The sequence below is a fragment of the Rhipicephalus sanguineus genome, chromosome 1 (genome assembly GCF_013339695.2).
Source record: "Rhipicephalus sanguineus isolate Rsan-2018 chromosome 1, BIME_Rsan_1.4, whole genome shotgun sequence".
NCBI classification, from domain to species: Eukaryota; Metazoa; Arthropoda; class Arachnida; order Ixodida; family Ixodidae; genus Rhipicephalus; species Rhipicephalus sanguineus.
Genome location: NC_051176.1, coordinates 95,886,571 through 95,905,972, shown reverse-complemented (window position 1 = coordinate 95,905,972; position 19,402 = coordinate 95,886,571). Strand labels below are relative to the sequence as shown.

At 42.9% G+C, this 19,402-nt stretch overlaps 1 protein-coding gene across 1 annotated transcript; it reads left to right on the top strand.

Moving 5' to 3' along the window:
- Positions 1 to 5,109: 5,109 nt before the first annotated feature.
- On the top strand, positions 5,110 to 11,841 carry LOC119375035 (uncharacterized). The gene is made up of 5 exons (XM_037645266.2): positions 5,110 to 5,283; positions 7,386 to 7,479; positions 7,704 to 7,790; positions 9,031 to 9,196; positions 11,755 to 11,841. Exons 2-5 carry the CDS (start codon positions 7,430 to 7,432, stop codon positions 11,839 to 11,841), a joined length of 390 nt encoding a protein of 129 aa, XP_037501194.2. The 5' UTR covers positions 5,110 to 5,283; positions 7,386 to 7,429.
- Positions 11,842 to 19,402: the final 7,561 nt, after the last annotated feature.

Below are 19,402 nucleotides of genomic sequence, written 5' to 3'. Positions count from 1 at the left end.
TTATAACAGCGCAAAAATGGGACGATGCAAAAGTGGCCACACAACACAAGCGCTGGCGAACAACTGTGGGTAAGTTTATTACACCGGAAGATATAGCTGAAAACATAACTAAAAGAAACGAAACAAAACAAGCATCACGTGAGCAAAATGATGAAATGCAAGAAAAATCCGCCACGAGTTGAAAATTGGACATATTGGACAGACGGGTCGCTGTTTGAACGACCGCCTGAAAGAGCATGCGTACAATCTCAGAACTTCGACGAGCAGCACGTCAGCCACCCCTTTGTTCCTCGTGCGACTGTGCTCCGCTCTTCCATAACTGTGGGGTTCTTTCACGATATCGTCACAGGGGCGCGAAATTAACGAAGCCTTCCATATCAAGAAGAAAGGAAACATGTGCGTCAGTCAGCCTTCACTCGCCCTCCTCGAAAAAGAGATTTTTTTGAGCTGCTAACGTTGGACTTTTCAACTCGTGGCGGATTTTTCTTTCATCATTTTGCGCACGTGATGCTTGTTTTGTTTTGTTTCTTTTAGTTATGTTTCTCAGCTATATCTTCCGGTGTAATAAACTTACACACAGTTGTTCGTCAGCGCTTGTGTTCTGTGGTCACTTTTTTTTCGTCCCGTTTTTGTGCTGTTCCCCCTCCGTATCATGTACCAACTGGCCCCTCAGAACACCCTTCTGCAATTTATTTTCCACATTGTTTTGAAGTACAAGTCAAACATCCGAACATCACGAAGATGAATATAAAACGGAAGCGTCAATTGTGATGTCGTTGTAGCTTATAAACTGTTGATATTTGCCGCTAAATGTGAATTCAAAGCGTTTTTATGCCTATTATGAGGAACCGCTTTATTCAGCCGTGCTCGAGCCGAAATCACATTGATGATGATATATACAGATGACGAAGATGCACAAGTGATGATGATATGTAAAGAGGAGGAAGAGTCATTCACTCTTCGCGCTCACACTATGAATAAAAAGAGAATGTGCGCATGGTCAAATCAATGAAGGAATGAAATAAATAAGAAACTGCAAGTGGCGTGCTGCGTTGAAACCTAGTACTTTCTTCCTGGAGCGACAGTACGTTATGGTACATGGTTCTCCTATTGAGTCCGCTAATATACAACTGTCTAAAAAACTCGATCGATGTTTGTGAGAAACGAACAAGTTGCACTAATTAAACGTTTTCTTACTACATTGGCTTAAACTTTGAAATGATCCGAGGTAATATGGCCAAGTGACTATGAAAGTTGGGCTAAATGTTGAAGCGAAAGAGTCAGCCGATGAATCTTAATGCAAGACCTGTGCCTCTGCATCACCCCGAAAGACAAATGAAGGTTTTTCTTTTTTCGTGTTAACTTTGCTTTCAGTATGCTTTCGAATGTCAAATATATGTTCTCGAAGGTCTTACAAGCATTACTTTATTGAAAGTTTCTACGCTCGACAAGATGATTTTGGAAACGGGCTCAAAATTGCTCATTTGCTTCGAAAACTCAAGATCGATAATTCAAAGTTTAATTAAACAAATTAGCCAATTACGAAAAAAAGCTGTGTAAATTACTCTGTATCGCAAGCCTGCTAATTTGGTGACCGGAACGTCGACGACATCGTCACCGTGATTTACATATAAATCTAGCGTGTAAAACATGATGCTGCCAAAAGAAAATGCTCCGTATGATTCTATTAGAACGAAGATTCTTCTACTCATGATAACTGTTAACGCTGTACTTTCGGTGAAATGGTTGTGTAAATATATAGACAGAATCTTGATGAGAAAGAGTAGGTATTGGGTATATTTTATGGCTAGACTTCTCCCTTACCATACTAACACAAATGCGTCACATGTACATTAAGGACAGTTCGGTATAGTATAGTCCAGCTCATGATGGCTCGACGTGTGCTTGTGGAAGTGAAACAGGGCTAACAATGGCTCAGTCCTGTGGTCCTCGTTTAAATGTTATGTTCTGTAAATACACAATGATGTGTTGTTCGTCAAATAAATCTCGTGCTACAGACTATATAAAGCTCACGCTCCTGAAATAAGCAGGCCGATGTCGCACAAGAGAACAAGCGTTATCCCAACTTGCAAAACTGCTTTGGTTAATCCCCGTTCATTAAAAAAAATAATTCTTGACCAATGCGTTCTAGCGATGTTACTTGAACTGACTCAAGCGGGTCAGTGTTAATAGTAGCCGTACTGCTGCCCTCGTTGAAAAATGCATACATTTGTTTTGTTTTCATGTCCATTGTTCGCGGTATGAGTTCAGAAACCTGACCACGGCTATTAGCTCGCAAAGAATTCTTTTTCTTTTTTACAGGCTATAGATGAGCCTCTCGCACGGCGATCTTTTTGAGGTGATTGGCTCCAGATATTGATTCTCTTTGGTACGCCTACGCTAGTCAAATCCACGTGTTCCCCATAACTATTCATCCGGGAAGATTACTGCATTATTGGCATTCCTTGGCATTATTGTCTGTTAGTTCTCAATAATATTGTAATATTACTGCAGTGTCTCAAATGATTAACGCTATTTTCCGCAAGCTATAAAAACCTTATAGCTTCTTATAGCTATCGCTGTGTAATAGAGCAGAAGCTCTATTAGACAGCGATAGCTATAAGAAAGCTGATTTCACATACCTTGTGTATCGTTTGTCACAGTGATCACGTTTACTTGGCCGCATGAAGTCGCCAAGTACGTTCTGCCCATCAACAAGTCTACGAAAGTTACCTTTTAAAAATGAGCGCGTCAGTCATCAGCGGAATCAACAAATCAAACAATGCAATGTTTAAATGGGAAGTATCTCTTAGCGAACCACAGGCACTTTGAACATATCTATCTATCTATCTATCTATCTATCTATCTATCTATCTATCTATCTATCTATCTATCTATCTATCTATCTATCTATCTATCTATCTATCTATCTATCTATCTATCTATCTGTCTGTCTGTCTGTCTGTCTGTCTGTCTGTCTGTCTGTCTGTCTGTCTGTCTGTCTGTCTGTCTGTCTGTCTGTCTGTCTGTCTATCTATCTATCTATCTATCTATCTATCTATCTATCTATCTATCTATCTATCTATCTATCTATCTATCTATCTATCTATCTATCTATCTATCTATCTATCTATCGTCTGGGCGCTCTCGTGGTTGTCTCCTTAGCTTGCTATATACCAAAATTGGTATAGAAGGACATGAGTGCATGACGAACGCGATTCACAGGTCATGACATGAAAAAATCGGGCGATCCCAAGCCTTGTGGGAATCGGTTTCATGCGAAGCAGTCAGCGAGTACTTCTATGCTGTATTTTATGGCACTGAGCCAAGCGTTACGAGACGGATCGACGTGTTCTTGTAAGGGTAGTAGCTGTGTGCACAACGTGGGCTTACCAGGGAAGTCAACAACACTGGCGTTTAAAGGGTAACTTATGGTGCGACGTAACGTCAGCCCTCACGTTAGAGTACATACGTCAGTATTATCGAAACTAAGTGCACATTATGGTGCAATAATGTGAACATCATATGTAACTTTCATTAATGTATTCTTCCGGGGTCGAGCAATGCTTCAATATAGCTTGCTGAATCATAGGAATACAAATGTAATGTTTATTAGGCTGCTAAAAAAACAGAGCTAACACTGGAATTACAGACATTAATTTGATATGACGCCTGTATCGTACGAGTACATATGTAGTGTTTATTGCTTTCTTGTAGAATTCGATAGCCTGCACCACAACCACCATTGACGTTGCACCGACATTGCGCCTGCATAGGCTGTTTTTCCAAACCAGTTTATAGACCTGGCGTGGCTCTGTGGTAGAATACCTTATTGCCACGCAGAATGCTTGGGTTCGATTCCTGCTGGGATCCTAATTTTTATTCTTTCCATTCTTCAGGTCAATGCTGCCGATGTCGGTTTTTCTTAACGCTCTCGCATTTAAGTTACCAATGCCTGTTCTCGGCATTCCCTGGTAGATATAAACTGTCAGCCACCTGTGGCGCATAGCCGTACATCGCGGCCCGTGGTAAACGGGTATGTGCCACATGCGTCTGCAGGAAAGTGTCTGACGACGTACGCGACAGGATTTTCACGTTAGTCATGTCATGACCCGACAGTCATATTCGTCAAGTCCTCTTGCCCTCCCATGCCAATTTTGGTCTACACGAAGCTAAGGAGGCGACCATGAGAGCACCCAGACGTAAGCGGCTAGATAGATAGATAGATAGATAGATAGATAGATAGAAACGCTCAAAGTGCCAAAGGTCGTTAAGAAATGCTTGGCATTTGATAACGTGTTTAATAGCGTGCCTGTCGCGTACGCGATGAAACCTTTTCTACCAGACACATGTGGCACATGCCCGCATAACGCGGCCCGTATGGTATACGGGTATGCGTTGCAGGTAATTCACAGTCTATATCAACCAAGGCACAGCGAGAACAGACGAACTAGATAGCGCTAAGCAGCCCGTATTGCAGAAAATCCGGTGCTAGCATCGACGCCATTGTGAATTAGCCAAAAATCCCCATGGAAGTAAAGATTAGAAATCATGGCTCGAGCCGGGATTGAACCCAGGCAGTCAAGTCTTCTATCACAGATCTACGCCAGTGCTTCAACCTGTTTAGGAAAAAGGCCATATACAAGCGTCATATCGGGACAACACCAACTGTGGTTGCAGTGTTCGCTATCCGCGTTTACACCAATGCAATAAACATGTACTCCGCAAGCTATTGTCAAGTGTTTCTCGTAAACGCCAACGACCGCTGCTTATGATGTGCACTTCACGGCACCGTAGCGTGCACTTTGTTGCGGCAAAACATCGCTGTAACGTGAGTGCCGACGTTACGTCGAACCGTGGGTTACCATTTGACCGCCACTGTAGTCGATGATTGGCAAACCCGCCATGCGCGCAACTACGAAGTTTTCTCAAAGGCGTCGATCCACCTCGTAACGCTTCACTCAAAGCAAAAAATCCGGCATAGGCCTTTCCTCGCCGACTGTTTCGCATGATATCGATTCCCACAATGCGTGGGATCTGCCTGAATATTTTTTTAGATTGCCACTTATGATTATGTATGGCGTTTATTTTTTTTCTTGCCAGCTATCCTATACAGGTGCATCGTAGCATTTTCTATAGTGACAAACACGAGGGTGATCCTGAATGTGAACAACGACAAGAATTCCGAGGCCAACTCATTGCGTTTTATACATGGCATCCGCTTCCTGAGCATCTTCTGGATTTGCCTCGGACATTCCTACGCAACAATCGCCGAAAACATCAGTAAGTCGTCTCTTGGGCCATTTTTTTCTTTCTTGTTACTAGAGTTCCGTAGAAACATGAGTCAAAACTTAAATTAGGAGGCGCTACACCAGTAACCGTGTAGAAATATGGCTTTCTATAACATTAAACTTGTGTCACTCTTTATGTGACCCTTTGTTTTGACAATTTTCGAAGTTTATTTCGACAGCACAGAATGCGTTTCAGAGATGGTCTTTATTTCAAGGCTAGTCGCCGCAACAAGTACTGACACTGACATGCTACTACTCTTCACATAAAGCGGATCAGACGATCAAAATATCGAAACAATAGCGTCGTGACGACAACAGCACAACGTTTTTTTTCCATAGCTCAAATTCGCCAAAGCAACCAAGGGCCCGTTATATCAACAATATCCTCTCTCTCTCGAAAGGATGTGGCCTCGCTGTTAAAGCGATCCAATCGCACCTACCCTGCTTCTTGGTCGTCCTCTAGTAGAGGAGAAGGGCAATGATTTGAAAAACAAAGAAGCACATAAGCAAAATACGCTAAATTTCTACTTGCAGAGGTCTGGTTTCGTGATATCGCCTTCGCGTATACGGTGCAGTGTACCGGAAACAATACACCACTTCCCGATTGCTTATAGTAGATTTTCCTAAGCAAGAAGTTTTCTCGAAGCCTCTCTAAGAATCAGCATGACTTTCGACGACCAGCTTTGATTTGGTGCTTCCACACTGAGGTACTTCCATGATAATGTTTGTAATACCATAAAAGATTTCATATGCGACAGTCATTTCCTGCCTTCCTAAAAAACTAATTATTATTTTGTTTACGTTTATTAATCACTATAGTAAAACGAGCGCTCCACTTTGAACAACGTCGCATAACACGTCATTTCGCAGTAAGAGAGTTATCTTTATTGTTGAACTTCCACTTAATCCATACGAATCGCCCAATTTATGGGTGATCTCCCACAGTGGGTATGTGCCTCGTAACGAGAGATAAAAAAAAGACCTTCACCGCAAAAGCTGTCATTGAACGAACGAATCGGTAAAATCTGCTGTCCTTTTTTTCAAGTTTAGGAAAGGTTTATATGATGTCATGGAAAGCCCGTATTTTTTTGCCATATGCTATAGCGCGATCCGCGGGACCATAATAAAGTTTTTTTCAATCCATCCATCTCTTGACCTGTAACTGGAATGTTGGAAATTCCTGTTCTGGACTATACCCTACTAAACTTTTCCCAGTACGTACGTTGTTTACATAGAATATTCCATGCCATCGTGAAAGCATGTCCATGAAGAGAGTGAATAAAAAAAAAACTTTTATGTCTTATATATGTCTTTCCGGCCACTGCTACTTGAACGATGTTATTTCCGATCCTGTAGTTTAGTTGATAGATCGTAAAGTAGGCAATGATTTTTAGCGTTTCTGGAACAAGGAACAATCGGAAACCAAGGGTGATACCCATAGGCGTGCGCAGAGGGGGGGCAGGGGGGGCGGCCGCCCCCCCCCCCCGTAATCACCTAAGAGGGGGGGCGGCGCAAAATCTGCCCCGTCCATTGACCCTTCTAGTTACCTAAGAGGGGGGGGGGGGGGCGAAATCTGCCCCATACATTGACTTAGTATGGTGGGGGGGGGCGCGGCGATTAACCTTCGCCCCCCCCCCCCCTATGGAGAACCCTGCGCACGCCTATGGTGATACCGGTTCCAGAATATTAAATTGCTTCTCTTAACCTGTGATCGTGCGACAGAACTTGTAAATCTCGCTGAACTTCCATAAAAAACCTGGACCAATTTTCATTTTCGTGAACTGTCTACCACTATCAGTTTTCTTTACAGTGTAACGATCAAATGTTCTCTAATCTCATTACACTTTTCATTCTGTTTGTGGTGCGACTGCAGCCAGCCTGCTTTTTTGTCTTTTCTATACCGGTGCTTTCATATGCACAAGACACCGAGTGTTCGTACATACCAATAAGGAGGCGTGGCCCACTAAAACTGCTTTTTGTTCACTGCCCAAAATATTCCTGTCAAGCAAATAATAATTACGTTTCGTTTCTTTAACTTCACCCACTTTCGTCGACGACTGCCAAACAGTAACACTGTCGCCGTTTTTGTTTCAGCGAGAGTGATTAACGCCGTACACTACTTCGAACACTGGGAGACCATGATCGTTACCGCAGGCTTCTTCGCTGTGGACACATTCTTCTTCTTCAGGTGTGATTCACAGCATACTTCCATTGAAGAAAAACAATTCTGAAGCATCGAACACCACACTATGTTTCCTGAATTCTTGAAACTTTTGCAGTGCTGAACTGTGAATGCTTATACTATACTGATGTATCGTTTTTGTCCAAGCGATGGCTGGGCTAATGAGTTTGTAGGTTATCGCTTAGACTCTTGAAAAGTAACCCTGTTCTCTTTTTTTGTAATTGTTGCAGCGGATTTTTGCTGTACTATACGCTTGTGAAGCAAACTCGCAATCGCCTCATTGTAGCTGTGGTGGCAATCATCAGACGATTCATTAGGTGAGCAGAAGCGCTAAGTGCTATGTTAATATGCACTAAGCGTTTGATTCTTATCACTATTAAGTGTGCTTCAGTAAGCACAAAAGTTCGCGGCATTTTATTTATTCTTCTCTGACACGTAGGTAAATGTTTTGCATGCACGGTTGTGTCAAAATATTGAGAAAGATATGAGGGCTGCACATCTACTTCTGTGTGCTCAGTACCGTAGGTATGAGAGGCCGTAAAATATTATTAGCCCTGAGGACTGCGATATAGTTTCCGACGAGGAGAACAGGAACTTAGCTGCTCATCTGTATTGAGCTCTAATGCCAAGAAGAGACAAATATTGGCTTTTCCGCTACAGACATGAGATTGTCAGGCAGTGGACGAACAAAGGATATCCGGCACCAGCTCGTGTCTCAATCGTGGCTAGCAATCGAAACACTAAGGAGAACCACATTCACCTTGTTTTCTTTTCCCAGGCTGACAGAAGGGGCAGAGGGCTGTGGTAACGACCATTAAGATTTATTTTGGGGAACCTAATCAATAGAAGCAAATAAATAAACAAACAAATATGCCTCGTGATACCTGTGCTTTTACTGCGACTAAAGTTCATTATTGTGGATATTATATGCGATGAAAGAGGGCCTAATATGTTTCGCCTAAGTAACTATGTGACTCATGTGTCAGAAGATTCTTTGAGACATCGGCACTACTATAAATCCACGTTTGGGGATGAGACCTCGGGAAAAATAGGCCATCAGATAATACCGGTTATAAAAATTAAGCCCTAGCAATCAAGGACTGTAGCGAAGAAATAAAGAGGGACAAAATAAAAATGCAGCAAAAGCGGGGGAAAGAGACCAGCAGGCGAAGAAGCAGAGTATCATTTAAGTCGGACATGGCGCTTAGGGAAGACGCATAGTGAGAGCGCGCTGTATCGTCGAAATTTGAACAGTGAACTTCAGTGCGCAGCACCAGAACAGCTATTACCTTCACAGTCACGGCCAGGAAAACAAAACACAGTAAAATAAATAAATAAATAAATAAATAAATAAATAAATAAATAAATAAATAAATAAATAAATAAATAAAACTTGCAGACATGTCAGGTTACTGCTTGCAAAAGTTTATTGTAATTATTTATGCCAGTGAGGAAATACGTGTAATATTAGTACAAGGATTAGTATCCGACATTACGCCCATTTATGAAATTTGAAAGGGAACATTTATGACAAGCACGCTTTCGTTTCCCTCGCAGGGCAACCGTCCCACTGTTCTTCATGATCATGTGCATGTACCTGCTGCCACTCATAGCATCAGGACCGAACTCCAAGGAATTCTACAACAGGTTCTACAGCGAAATTCATAAACATTGGTGGGATCTGCTTCTTCAGGTTCGCAATTGGAGAGGGGACCAAGAAATAGTGAGTGTTCTTCTTCTGCTTCTTATCATTATTAGAAATGTTGCATACGCTTATGTTTTGGACAAAGAAGGGTTCAGAGTGCCAGAATTTCTGCGGCATCCTTTGTGAAGAGCAGAGTGAAGAGCACAGGTTGCTCCATTCCAGGGTGAGACACCAACATCCCGCGCTGACACATAAATGTGTGAAAGATAAACTCGGACTAATATATCAGAATGACTGTAATTGTCGGCACACGATTTCGCGAGACTGAGAAATGAGACAAATGCGGGCGATAAGACGGAAATCATACCTCGCCGTCGAATAAGCGGTAGATGCGAGGGAAAGGCGCGAGCACTACATCAGGGTATGGGGACTGGCAGAGTCGGGCAACTATAGACTATAAGAGTTAACAGAGCTATCATTTGTGGTCCATGGTCCTCGCACCTCGATGGTGTACGCATGATATGACAACAAGGACAAGACGTCAGTATTGTGAAAACACACCAAGAGCCCGGCATTCTAGTCCGCCTAATTCGTCACGTGAATAATGCACTGTGATTAGAGCATAAGAATTTTGTGCTGGAGACCCAGCGTTTAAATCCAGCCGTTGGTACATTTATTTATTTATTTATTAAATGCGAAGTATTTCTCAGCGAACCTTTTGCACTTTCAGCGTATCTATCTATCTATCTATCTATCTATCTATCTATCTATCTATCTATCTATCTATCTATCTATCTATCTATCTATCTATCTATCTATCTATCTATCTATCTATCTATCTATCTATCTATCTATCTATCTATCTATCTATCTATCTATCTATCTATCTATCTATCTATCTATCTATCTATCTATCTATCTATCTATCTATCTATCTATCTATCTATCTATCTATCTATCCGCCTACGTCTGGGTGCTTTCATGATCGCCTCCTTAACTTGGTGCAGACCAAAATTGACATGGGAGGGTAAGAGGATTTGACGAATATGACTGTCGGGTCATGACATCAATAACGTGAAAATCCTGTCGCGTACGTCGTCAAACGCTTTCCTCCAGACACGTGTGGCACACACCCGTTTCCCACGGGCCTCGGTGTACGAGTATGCGCCACAGGTGACTGACACTTTATATCAACCCAGGAACGGCGAGAACAGACACTGGTAATTTAAATGCGAGAGCGTTAAGAGAAACCGACATCGGCAGCGTTGACCCAACGAATGGAAAGAATAAAAATTAGGATCCCTGCAGGAATCAAACCGAAGCATTCTGCATGGCAGTAAGGTATTCTACTACAGAGCCTCGCCAGGTCTATAAACTGGTTCGGAAAAACAGCCTATGCAGGCGTAATGTTGGTGCAACGTCAACTGTGGTTGTGGTGCTGGCTATCTAATTCTACAAGAAAGCAATAAACACTACATATGTACAGTACTCACAGATTGAAACAGGACAATTTAGGGCTAAGTAATGCACATGTTTTCGGTTCTACCGTCTTCGTTTCGGGTGATATCTGTGTAATTTCGACTCGAACGCGTAAGTCAGAGCCAACGTTATCTTTAGAGGCCAGATTCGTAGCGACATGACGTAGTTATCTCGAGCAATTGCACATAGAAATCCTTATGCTAAAAATTCTGATGTCGCGTTTGAATCCGTGAGTACTGTACTCGTACGATACAGGCGTCATATCAAATTAATGTCTGTGGTTCCAGTGTTGGCTCTGCTTTTTTAGCAGTCTAATAAACATTGCATTTGTATTCCTATGATTCAGTAAGCTATATTGAAACATTGCTCGACCCCGGAGGAATACTTTAACAAAAGTTACGAATGATATTCACATGATTGCACCATAAAGTGGCCTTATTTTTATAATACTGACGTATGTACTCTAACGTGAGGGCTGACGTTACGTTACATCATAAGTTACCCTTCAAACGCCAGTGTTGTCAACGTGCCTCGTAAGCCCACGATGTGCACACAGCTACTACGCTTACAAAAACACGTCGGTCCACCTGGTAACGCGGCTCAAAACCATAAAATACCGCACAGATGTACTCGCTGACTGCTTCGCATGAAAACGATTCCCGCAACGCGTAGTATCTGCCGCATATTTTATTTATTTATTTATTTATTTATTTTAAATTATGTATTTATTTATTTATCTATTTCTTTACAAATTCCCCTTCACAGCTGCTCTTTCCTTTCAGCCCCGAATCACAGCGGAGCACATGCCACTGGTTTCAGACCGTGGTTGGCTTTGCACTTTGCAGTAATCCTGGCTGTAAAGCCAGCTCCAGGATATCACACGCTGTCCTGCATTTACTATGAAATTGAAGCGTCATACACAATCATACAAGTGCCACTAAAATAAAAATGACCTACACCAGTTATGATACAGAAAAAGACCTAGATGATTATGGAAACTAATACGTATAAACTCCATAGAAAGTGTGTCGCAATTACCGATTCCATGTCCTACAGTGATGCCTCTCAACGTGCTTGGCTGCCTATTTTGTGCACACCTTGCGACATTGCGTCACAGCTGGTTTTCACACGGCCTTTCGCGTTTCTTCTCGTTGCAGGTAACCTTGGTGCAAGTGTGGTACCTCTCAGCAGACTTTCAGTTGTTTCTGGTCAGCGTAATTGTGATCCAGATGTTTAAGACGTAGGTATTTCTCTCTCTCTCTCTTGCTCTGCTCATAGACAGATGCGTACTCAGCTGTACCGGGTGGTTTTCCTATCACTTCCAATATTGCTTTAAAAAATCATAATACCTAAAGTCAACAGATCTGTGTGACCTCCTGTAGACTGGATGTGCTCCACCAAGTGCGCTCGTGATTGTGTCCATTCCTCTTCTCTCCTCTTCCTGTCTCTCTTTTCGCCCCTTTATCCTTTCCCTCAGTGCAGGGTAGCAACCAGGACGTGCGTCGGGCTAACCTCCCTGTCTTTCCTGGCCTATCTCTCTTTCTCTCTCTCGATGCCGTTATATCTGAACTCAGTATATGCCATTATTTCAGCGATATTTTTCAGAAAAAAATTTTTTGATGCCGTGAGGGCGCTGCTGAATTTGTGCCTAGATGTGAAACAGTGTCGTGCGAAATAACTTATACAAAAAATCATTGCTTCGACCATAGAGAAAAACATGTGTTTCTCCATAATTTAAAGGCACCAGTCTATCATGAAGATGATGGGTCATTGATCTTTCTTTCAACTCAATAGTTTTGGCCATGCGAACACATCGCAAAATGCTGCATTTTTAAAGTCTATTATAAAAAAAACATGGCTGATCCCTCCGTCATAGGAATCGGTATAACACGAAAGTGAAACGTTTCTTCACAGAAGTAGTGCTTATTGTGTAGTGATATATGAGACCTTGTACAATGTCTATTCGTGTTTGGCAGCTATAGCATCGTTTGACGTAGATGCACCCATGTTGACAGCATGTCTCTATCGCGACGACTAACGCCCATGATTATGATTAAACCGTTGTGTTAGCTGACGGTGTGAACATATATTTGGACATAGCGAATCGTGAATCCCGCGTAAGGATGATATCAACAAGCTCATAATCAACACTGGTACCCGGTATACACTCCTTCAAAGCGTCGTCAATTAAGGAGAGAAACGGCACGGTGTGCGCTTTCTAGTAATGGGTAGCCGACGCCTGTGCTCATGCATACACTCACACACACTGCGCTTCAGCAACACGGGAGGTAGAGGTTCGTAGCCTGAGCCGCAAACGCGTGCGTCCCGCTGGTTTCTGTCTCGCAGGCACTGCTCTCGCTCCACCAAGGCACGACATTCGCCCGTCGAAATCGCGTCCTTTCTGCAACGCGTATTGCAGCAGTTTTGTTAGTCGATGCTCTCGCAATTGAAGCAGTCGGCGGCGGTGAAATCCCGTTGGTGCACGTGGAAGCTGCACTACTCCGATGAGCCGACGCACGCTAACCCGAAGCGAAAGGCAAAGAAATACCTTAACCAACGTAACTGCGTCAAGGGTGCCCCGGCGACGCCAGCGCGGCCAGTCTACCTCTTTGGTATCGAGACGCTGTAACCATGACCTCCGATATCGCGTGCAATCTCGGAGTAAGCGCTAGTAAGTGTCGATCGTGAAGCATTACTTCTTTTCACATCTCACAGACGGCGGCACCGCCCCGCTCCGCCCGCCGCGAAAGAGAATGTGTGAAAGATATAAGGCGCGTTCGCATCGTGTCTCGCATCACCCGAGTTAGCTTAGTCGGTAGAGCGCCGAGCGCTTGCCGTCGCGGCCGCAACGTCGTGGGTTCGATTCCCAGCGGGGTACCTTTTCTTAGTTTTTTTTTCTTTCTCACCCGTTGGCGTCCATTTTATCAACGTCATATCCGTGACGGATGTACTTGGTGGGCCCCGGCATAAAGCACTTTAGTGTTAAAAACACCGATTAATTTATAAGGAATATATTGATACTATGAACTTTGTCAGTGCAAATAATAAGTGATAGTTATGCCGTGAGAACAAGTAAAGCTGTAGGTTGTGACGTAATTGTGACAATGTTTAAACTAGTAGCGTTTTTACTCATGTTGCGGATTTATTTACGCAGTGCAGCGCTCAAGGTAAAAATATGCCCGATTCATCGTCGTGTAGTACGCTTTGTTGGTAACTTATACAGAGAGTTTCGACAGAGCATGTCTCGTTCTAATCGAGAAAAATACAACTGAACTGAACCATAAGATAGCGCGAAGTTCCTCTTTCCTGCACGGCACGTTGACGTAGCAATCCAGCCGGCGCCTTTTCTTTGCGATTAATGCTCGTGAAAGATTTAACTAATATTGCTGGATGCAACGTCGAGCGTTGTAGCCCAGGTTCGTCACGAGGAGGACTTCACTGCACCCTCCACGGTGGTCTGTGATTATGGTGATCGACTGATGACCCGAAGGTAGCGGGATCGGATCTCGGCCGCGGTGTCCGCATTTTCGATGGAGGCGAAAATGCTTGAGGCCCGTGAACTTAGATTTAGGTGCACGTTAGAGAACCCCTGGTGGTCAAAATTTCCGGAGCCCTCCACTAAGGCGTCCCTCATAATCACATCGTGGTTTTGGGACGTTAAACCCTAACAATCATCACGACTTCACTGCAGACGATAGCCCGCTTGTCGGTAGTCGGTAACGTTTTCACCCTGTTGATGAAGAACACCCTTGAATCGCCTACAGAGGTTGCCAAATTGTGGCACAATGTCATATGCGAGAGTCGCGCACCGCATTGCTTTTGGTGATGTGGCCACTTTTGGTGATGTGGCGCAACAAACGATAATTCGAAGATGCCGTGCACATTTGTACTTTCGTGAATGCCTCCGTTGTTTCTACATTTATCAAGTTTTAACTTTCAGTTCAGTTTCGAAATGAACATCTCACGGCAATTTGTTAAGTGTATCGGCAAACGGCCCACGAGTTCTCTTCCCAATGATTCCCACAGTGTTCGCAGATATGTACCCATTATTTAAAAACTCAATCGCGATCATATGGGATTGTGAGCCAATTAGAACCCACCTGATGATAAACAATATGAAAAAAAAAACTACTCGGTAGACACAACAGCGTTAACGTGTGATTGATTTGCGGACAATTATTTAGGCTAGCGTGTCCACATTCAATATTCAACAGTAAAACGTATACTGAACTGCACAAAACAATGAAAATCTATCGGCTTCTTTTCACCTATGAAATATTGCTTGTTTTCGTTATTTCGGGAAATAAATTACCCTGAAATGTTTACATTGAAAAACGTGACCCAGGCGAGGGGAACCAACTTGGAAGATAAAAGAAATTTCAGCATCAGAGGGAGAATTCAGTGATGCAAGTTTTTAGAATTGTTTCCCACGTTACTTTTTTTCTCCCTGCAGAAGAAAATGGCTGGCTGCTACGACATTTGCACTGCTTTCCCTCGTGTCTTGCACAATCTCTGCGTGGCAGATATACGGCACGAACTTGAAGCCCTTTGTTTTGACTGTGGCAGATACATTCAGGTAAGAATGCACTACGGCTGCTTGCAACCGCTTTCATCGCTAGTTGGTGCCTGGTGTCACAAACGACTCTGGGAAACGGGCTTTCTAACGAAGCGGAACGCGATTGTCGAGAGAGATTTGGTGACAGCTCATTTTACTAAAGGTGAAAGGTACAAGCAGTGCAACAAGAAATGAGGGAAAGGCAATACCCGTAAGCCACACATGCAGTAATTTCTTGTGTTCAGAAGTCACCTTTAGCCCCAAGAATTAACGTGGAAAGCCGGTAAAGGGATGCCCATAATCTTCCCCGCCCCCGTCAAGCCAGTTCAACTGTACTGTCGAATCACTCGATAAATGTCTAGATTGCAGTAAAAAACATAGCGCGACATGCTGGAAATCTGCCATGGAGGGTGCATGACATTACATTTGAAGCAGCAAGTCTTATATGGGACATACTGGGGCGTATATTTGAAATATTTACAAGGGTCAGTGTGCATGGGCATCCGTAACGCCGCGCTATTGCATGCGCCCTAAGGAAAAACCACCGCAATTTAATGCCTAGCAACGTACTCTCACGAAACACCGCCACCACGAACGCAAGGGAAGGCAAAGTGGCTGTCTTTTGTTGTTCTTGTTGTTTTGTTTTGTCTTTTGGCATCCACGGTTGTTGGACCGTGTTTGCCACCTCGCAGTGTCCTTCTAGAGCTCTCGCTGTTAGGTCACAACTACCAGTGTTAGGGTCGTCCAGGTTCGATGTTACAGCACGACCACAGCAGTGCGGACGGATTTTACAAGAACTTTTTTGACCTAGAATTAAGTTATGAAACAGAGGCATGCAGAGTGACAATAACGTAGCATTTATTTGTAAAAATGCACGATTTCCAAAATTTGACCTCGCAGTCGCAAGCGCTCTTTGACTGAACGCGTTGCGCCACGAACCTCGAAGTTCAGAAGTGTCTATTAAAAAGAAATAAAAGAAAGCGAAAGATTAGAAGAGTCACAGTTTCGCCGCAAGTGCGAAGATATACATGCGATTGCAACAAATTGGAATTTGATACGAAATAAGGCTAGCAGCTGACTCCTTTAGGATCCGTTTTCGCGTAACTCTGCAAGACGCTGACGTAAGGGAATGCGGCCGCTCTGGCGAAAGAAATTGGTTTTCGTGCTGTCTGTTGCTTCAACGCGAAGTAAACAGTAAGAACACATGACGTACAAGGGTATGAGCCGTCTGCTGATCTATGTCGATGTAGCGCGTGCGACCGCGCCCGTTTGATCAAAGCTCACAGTTGCTGCCCAAGCGACGCAGCCCCACTCCTCACGGGCACCCCCTCATGCTCCTTCGCCCGACGGAGCCAGCCGGCGCGTTTGATTACTGCTTGTGCCGCGCCCATCGGCAGCCTTCGCAAGCTTTCACGAGCACATAGAATATACGACGCGCGGGGCGATGTTATCGATTCGGTCTTCACATGGAACATGACAGCGACGACGACGGTGACGGCAGAAATGCGCCTCGAGTGTCCATATAATTGCTATCGCAATAAAAGTTGGTATTTCAGAGTACAGAGTGTTGCTGTTGCCTCATTGTCTGGCTCATCGTCCCTAGGGGGATCGGCTGAACTGTATTCAGTGTAGATTGCACATGAAATACTAATGCGCACAAAACTATACCATAAAAATCAATATCTCTGCATATAAAACCTTGTCAATTATACTTAAAACTTACTCGGAGAGAAACCGACAAAATATTTCATATTTCATATATAGTTCTTTGTCCCTATTCGCTGTCTTCACTTTTGATTTTTTGCTTCATGTTCTACTCAGTCGCACGGTTAGTAAATGGCTAATACAAACGTTTAATTGATAAAATACATCGTTCCGAAGTCCACGCTTAATGCGTCATTGTTGTGTCGTCCTTAAAATTTTATCATTTGCTAGCTCCAGCGCCACGCAACTAACATATGTATACCAATGTTCTGTGCCTTTCGTATTTCTTCCCTTGATGTTTCATTCTTTGTACATTTAGTAGCCGTTGTAACCCTTCAGTAGTAGACTTTTAAAGAAGTGAAATATTCATGCTGCAATGGAAATCATCTCTTCCCCTCGTTTTGCAGCACGGTTGTAGATACGATCAACAACTACTATTTGCTGCCATTCTACCACGGCGTATGCTTCTTTTCCGGTTGCATCACATTCCTTCTCGTAGAAAGGTTCGGCAAGGTGAAGATTTCTAAGGTAAGATCGCCTGCGCCCCCTGTTCCACCATTCGCAGTAATTAAATGAAACCTGACGTTCAGTCCATCTTAGAGGCACTTGAAAATTGCAGTAATAGCAATCTATGGGGTTTGACGTACCAAAACGACGATATGATTGAGATACGCCGTAGTGGGAGATGCCGGAATAATTTCGACCACCTGGAGTTCGTTAACGTGTGCCTAATTCTAAGTATACGGGTGCTCTTGCGTATATATATATATATATATATATATATATATATATATATATATATATATATATATATATATATATATATATATATATATATATATATATATATTTTTTTTTTTTTTTTTCAAAAGAAAGTTGTGAAGCACACTTACGAAAATTGCATATTTTATTCATCGTTGCATTAAGTTTCTGACACAGGCTATGCCACGGCCAAAACGTTAATGAGTGGAAATATGCAGTTTTCGTAAGTGTGCTCCTTCATATCTATACGACTATATATATATATATATATATATATATATATATATATATATATATATATATATATATATATATATATATGTATATATATATATATCGAGCGCTGACGTTATAGTTCATCTTCATCTGTACAGAAACCATTGTAATCATCATCTTCGTTTGTCACGCGGGCTGCGCCGCTTTGGACTCACGCCGTTACTACATCGAAATATGACCTTTCGATTACTGAACTGGGCGTCGTCTCATAATATATATATAAACGCAAGGATGCAGTTCAAAGGATGCGGTGGAAAATGCAGTGGGAAGACAACCAACGTACAAAACACAACTTTACTAACATACATTGCGGCCGGTGGACCCGCCTTTATAAGAGTACAACGCCCACACAAAGGTGATATATATGTATATATATATATATATATATATATATATATATATAGGTAGAGCATCGGACACGTTATTCGAAGGTCGCAGGTTCGGTCCCTGCCGGTGGCAACTTACCTTTTCGTCCACTTTACTTCATTCACATTTACATCATGATTACTACAAAATAACATCTCCTATACTTTCCTTAGCTTTCTTCTCAGTTAGATCTAGGAAAGAAAAAAGCAAAACGAGCCCTTTCTCTCGTCTATATAGATAGATAGATAGATAGATAGATAGATAGATAGATAGATAGATAGATAGATAGATAGATAGATAGATAGATAGATAGATAGATAGATAGATAGATAGATAGATAGATAGATAGATAGATAGGCAGGCAAGGTGGCGAAAGTGGCCATAGCGTTGCAAATAGTGGAGAAGGTCCTCCGTGAAAACAGTATATATATACATAGCACGCCCTCTTAACAGAGAAAAGTTTGTGTTTATTTGGAGGATCTTTTGTTTTTGCCATTTCAAAGTTCCTGCGGCGTGACTATGTATATGGTTGCACTTTCGAGCACACGCAAGAACACAGCACACAAGGCACAATGCGGTCTTGCGTCCTGTGTTGTTCTGTAGCGTGTTAAAACGTTGCTAGCCGTACCAGTAGGCCCACGTAAACATTATTTCAACTTATTAGCTGTAGAGGGCGCGCAAGCTCAGGTGGACTTAGAGTTACTGTGTATGCTACCTTTAGGTAGCAGAGTTGCGCATCTGTCTTCCAAACGCCGCTAGCAAACATGCATTGCGGGAAAGCTGACGCTCAGGCCAATTTTTGTATTTCTCGACGCCGCCGCTGCAGCGAGATGAATTAACACTAGTCATCGACAGCCAATGTTTATCGCCACTCTTCGACACGCCAGATATGTTAATCGGCGACACGGTAGGCATGTCGCCCGCGAAAACGGAGTGCGGCTTCACCGCATAGCTGTGGTTGCTAGCCGGACCTATGCGCAACTCTGCTACCTAAAGGTAGCATATACAGTAACTCTACGTCGAATTAATCCCTGCCATGACGTAAATGTTCTGCCTCTCTTTCTCTCTAGAACAAACTGGTTGACAGACACAAACAAAATACGAAATAATCCGAGTAGTTGGTTTTGTTGGCTTAGCGTTGT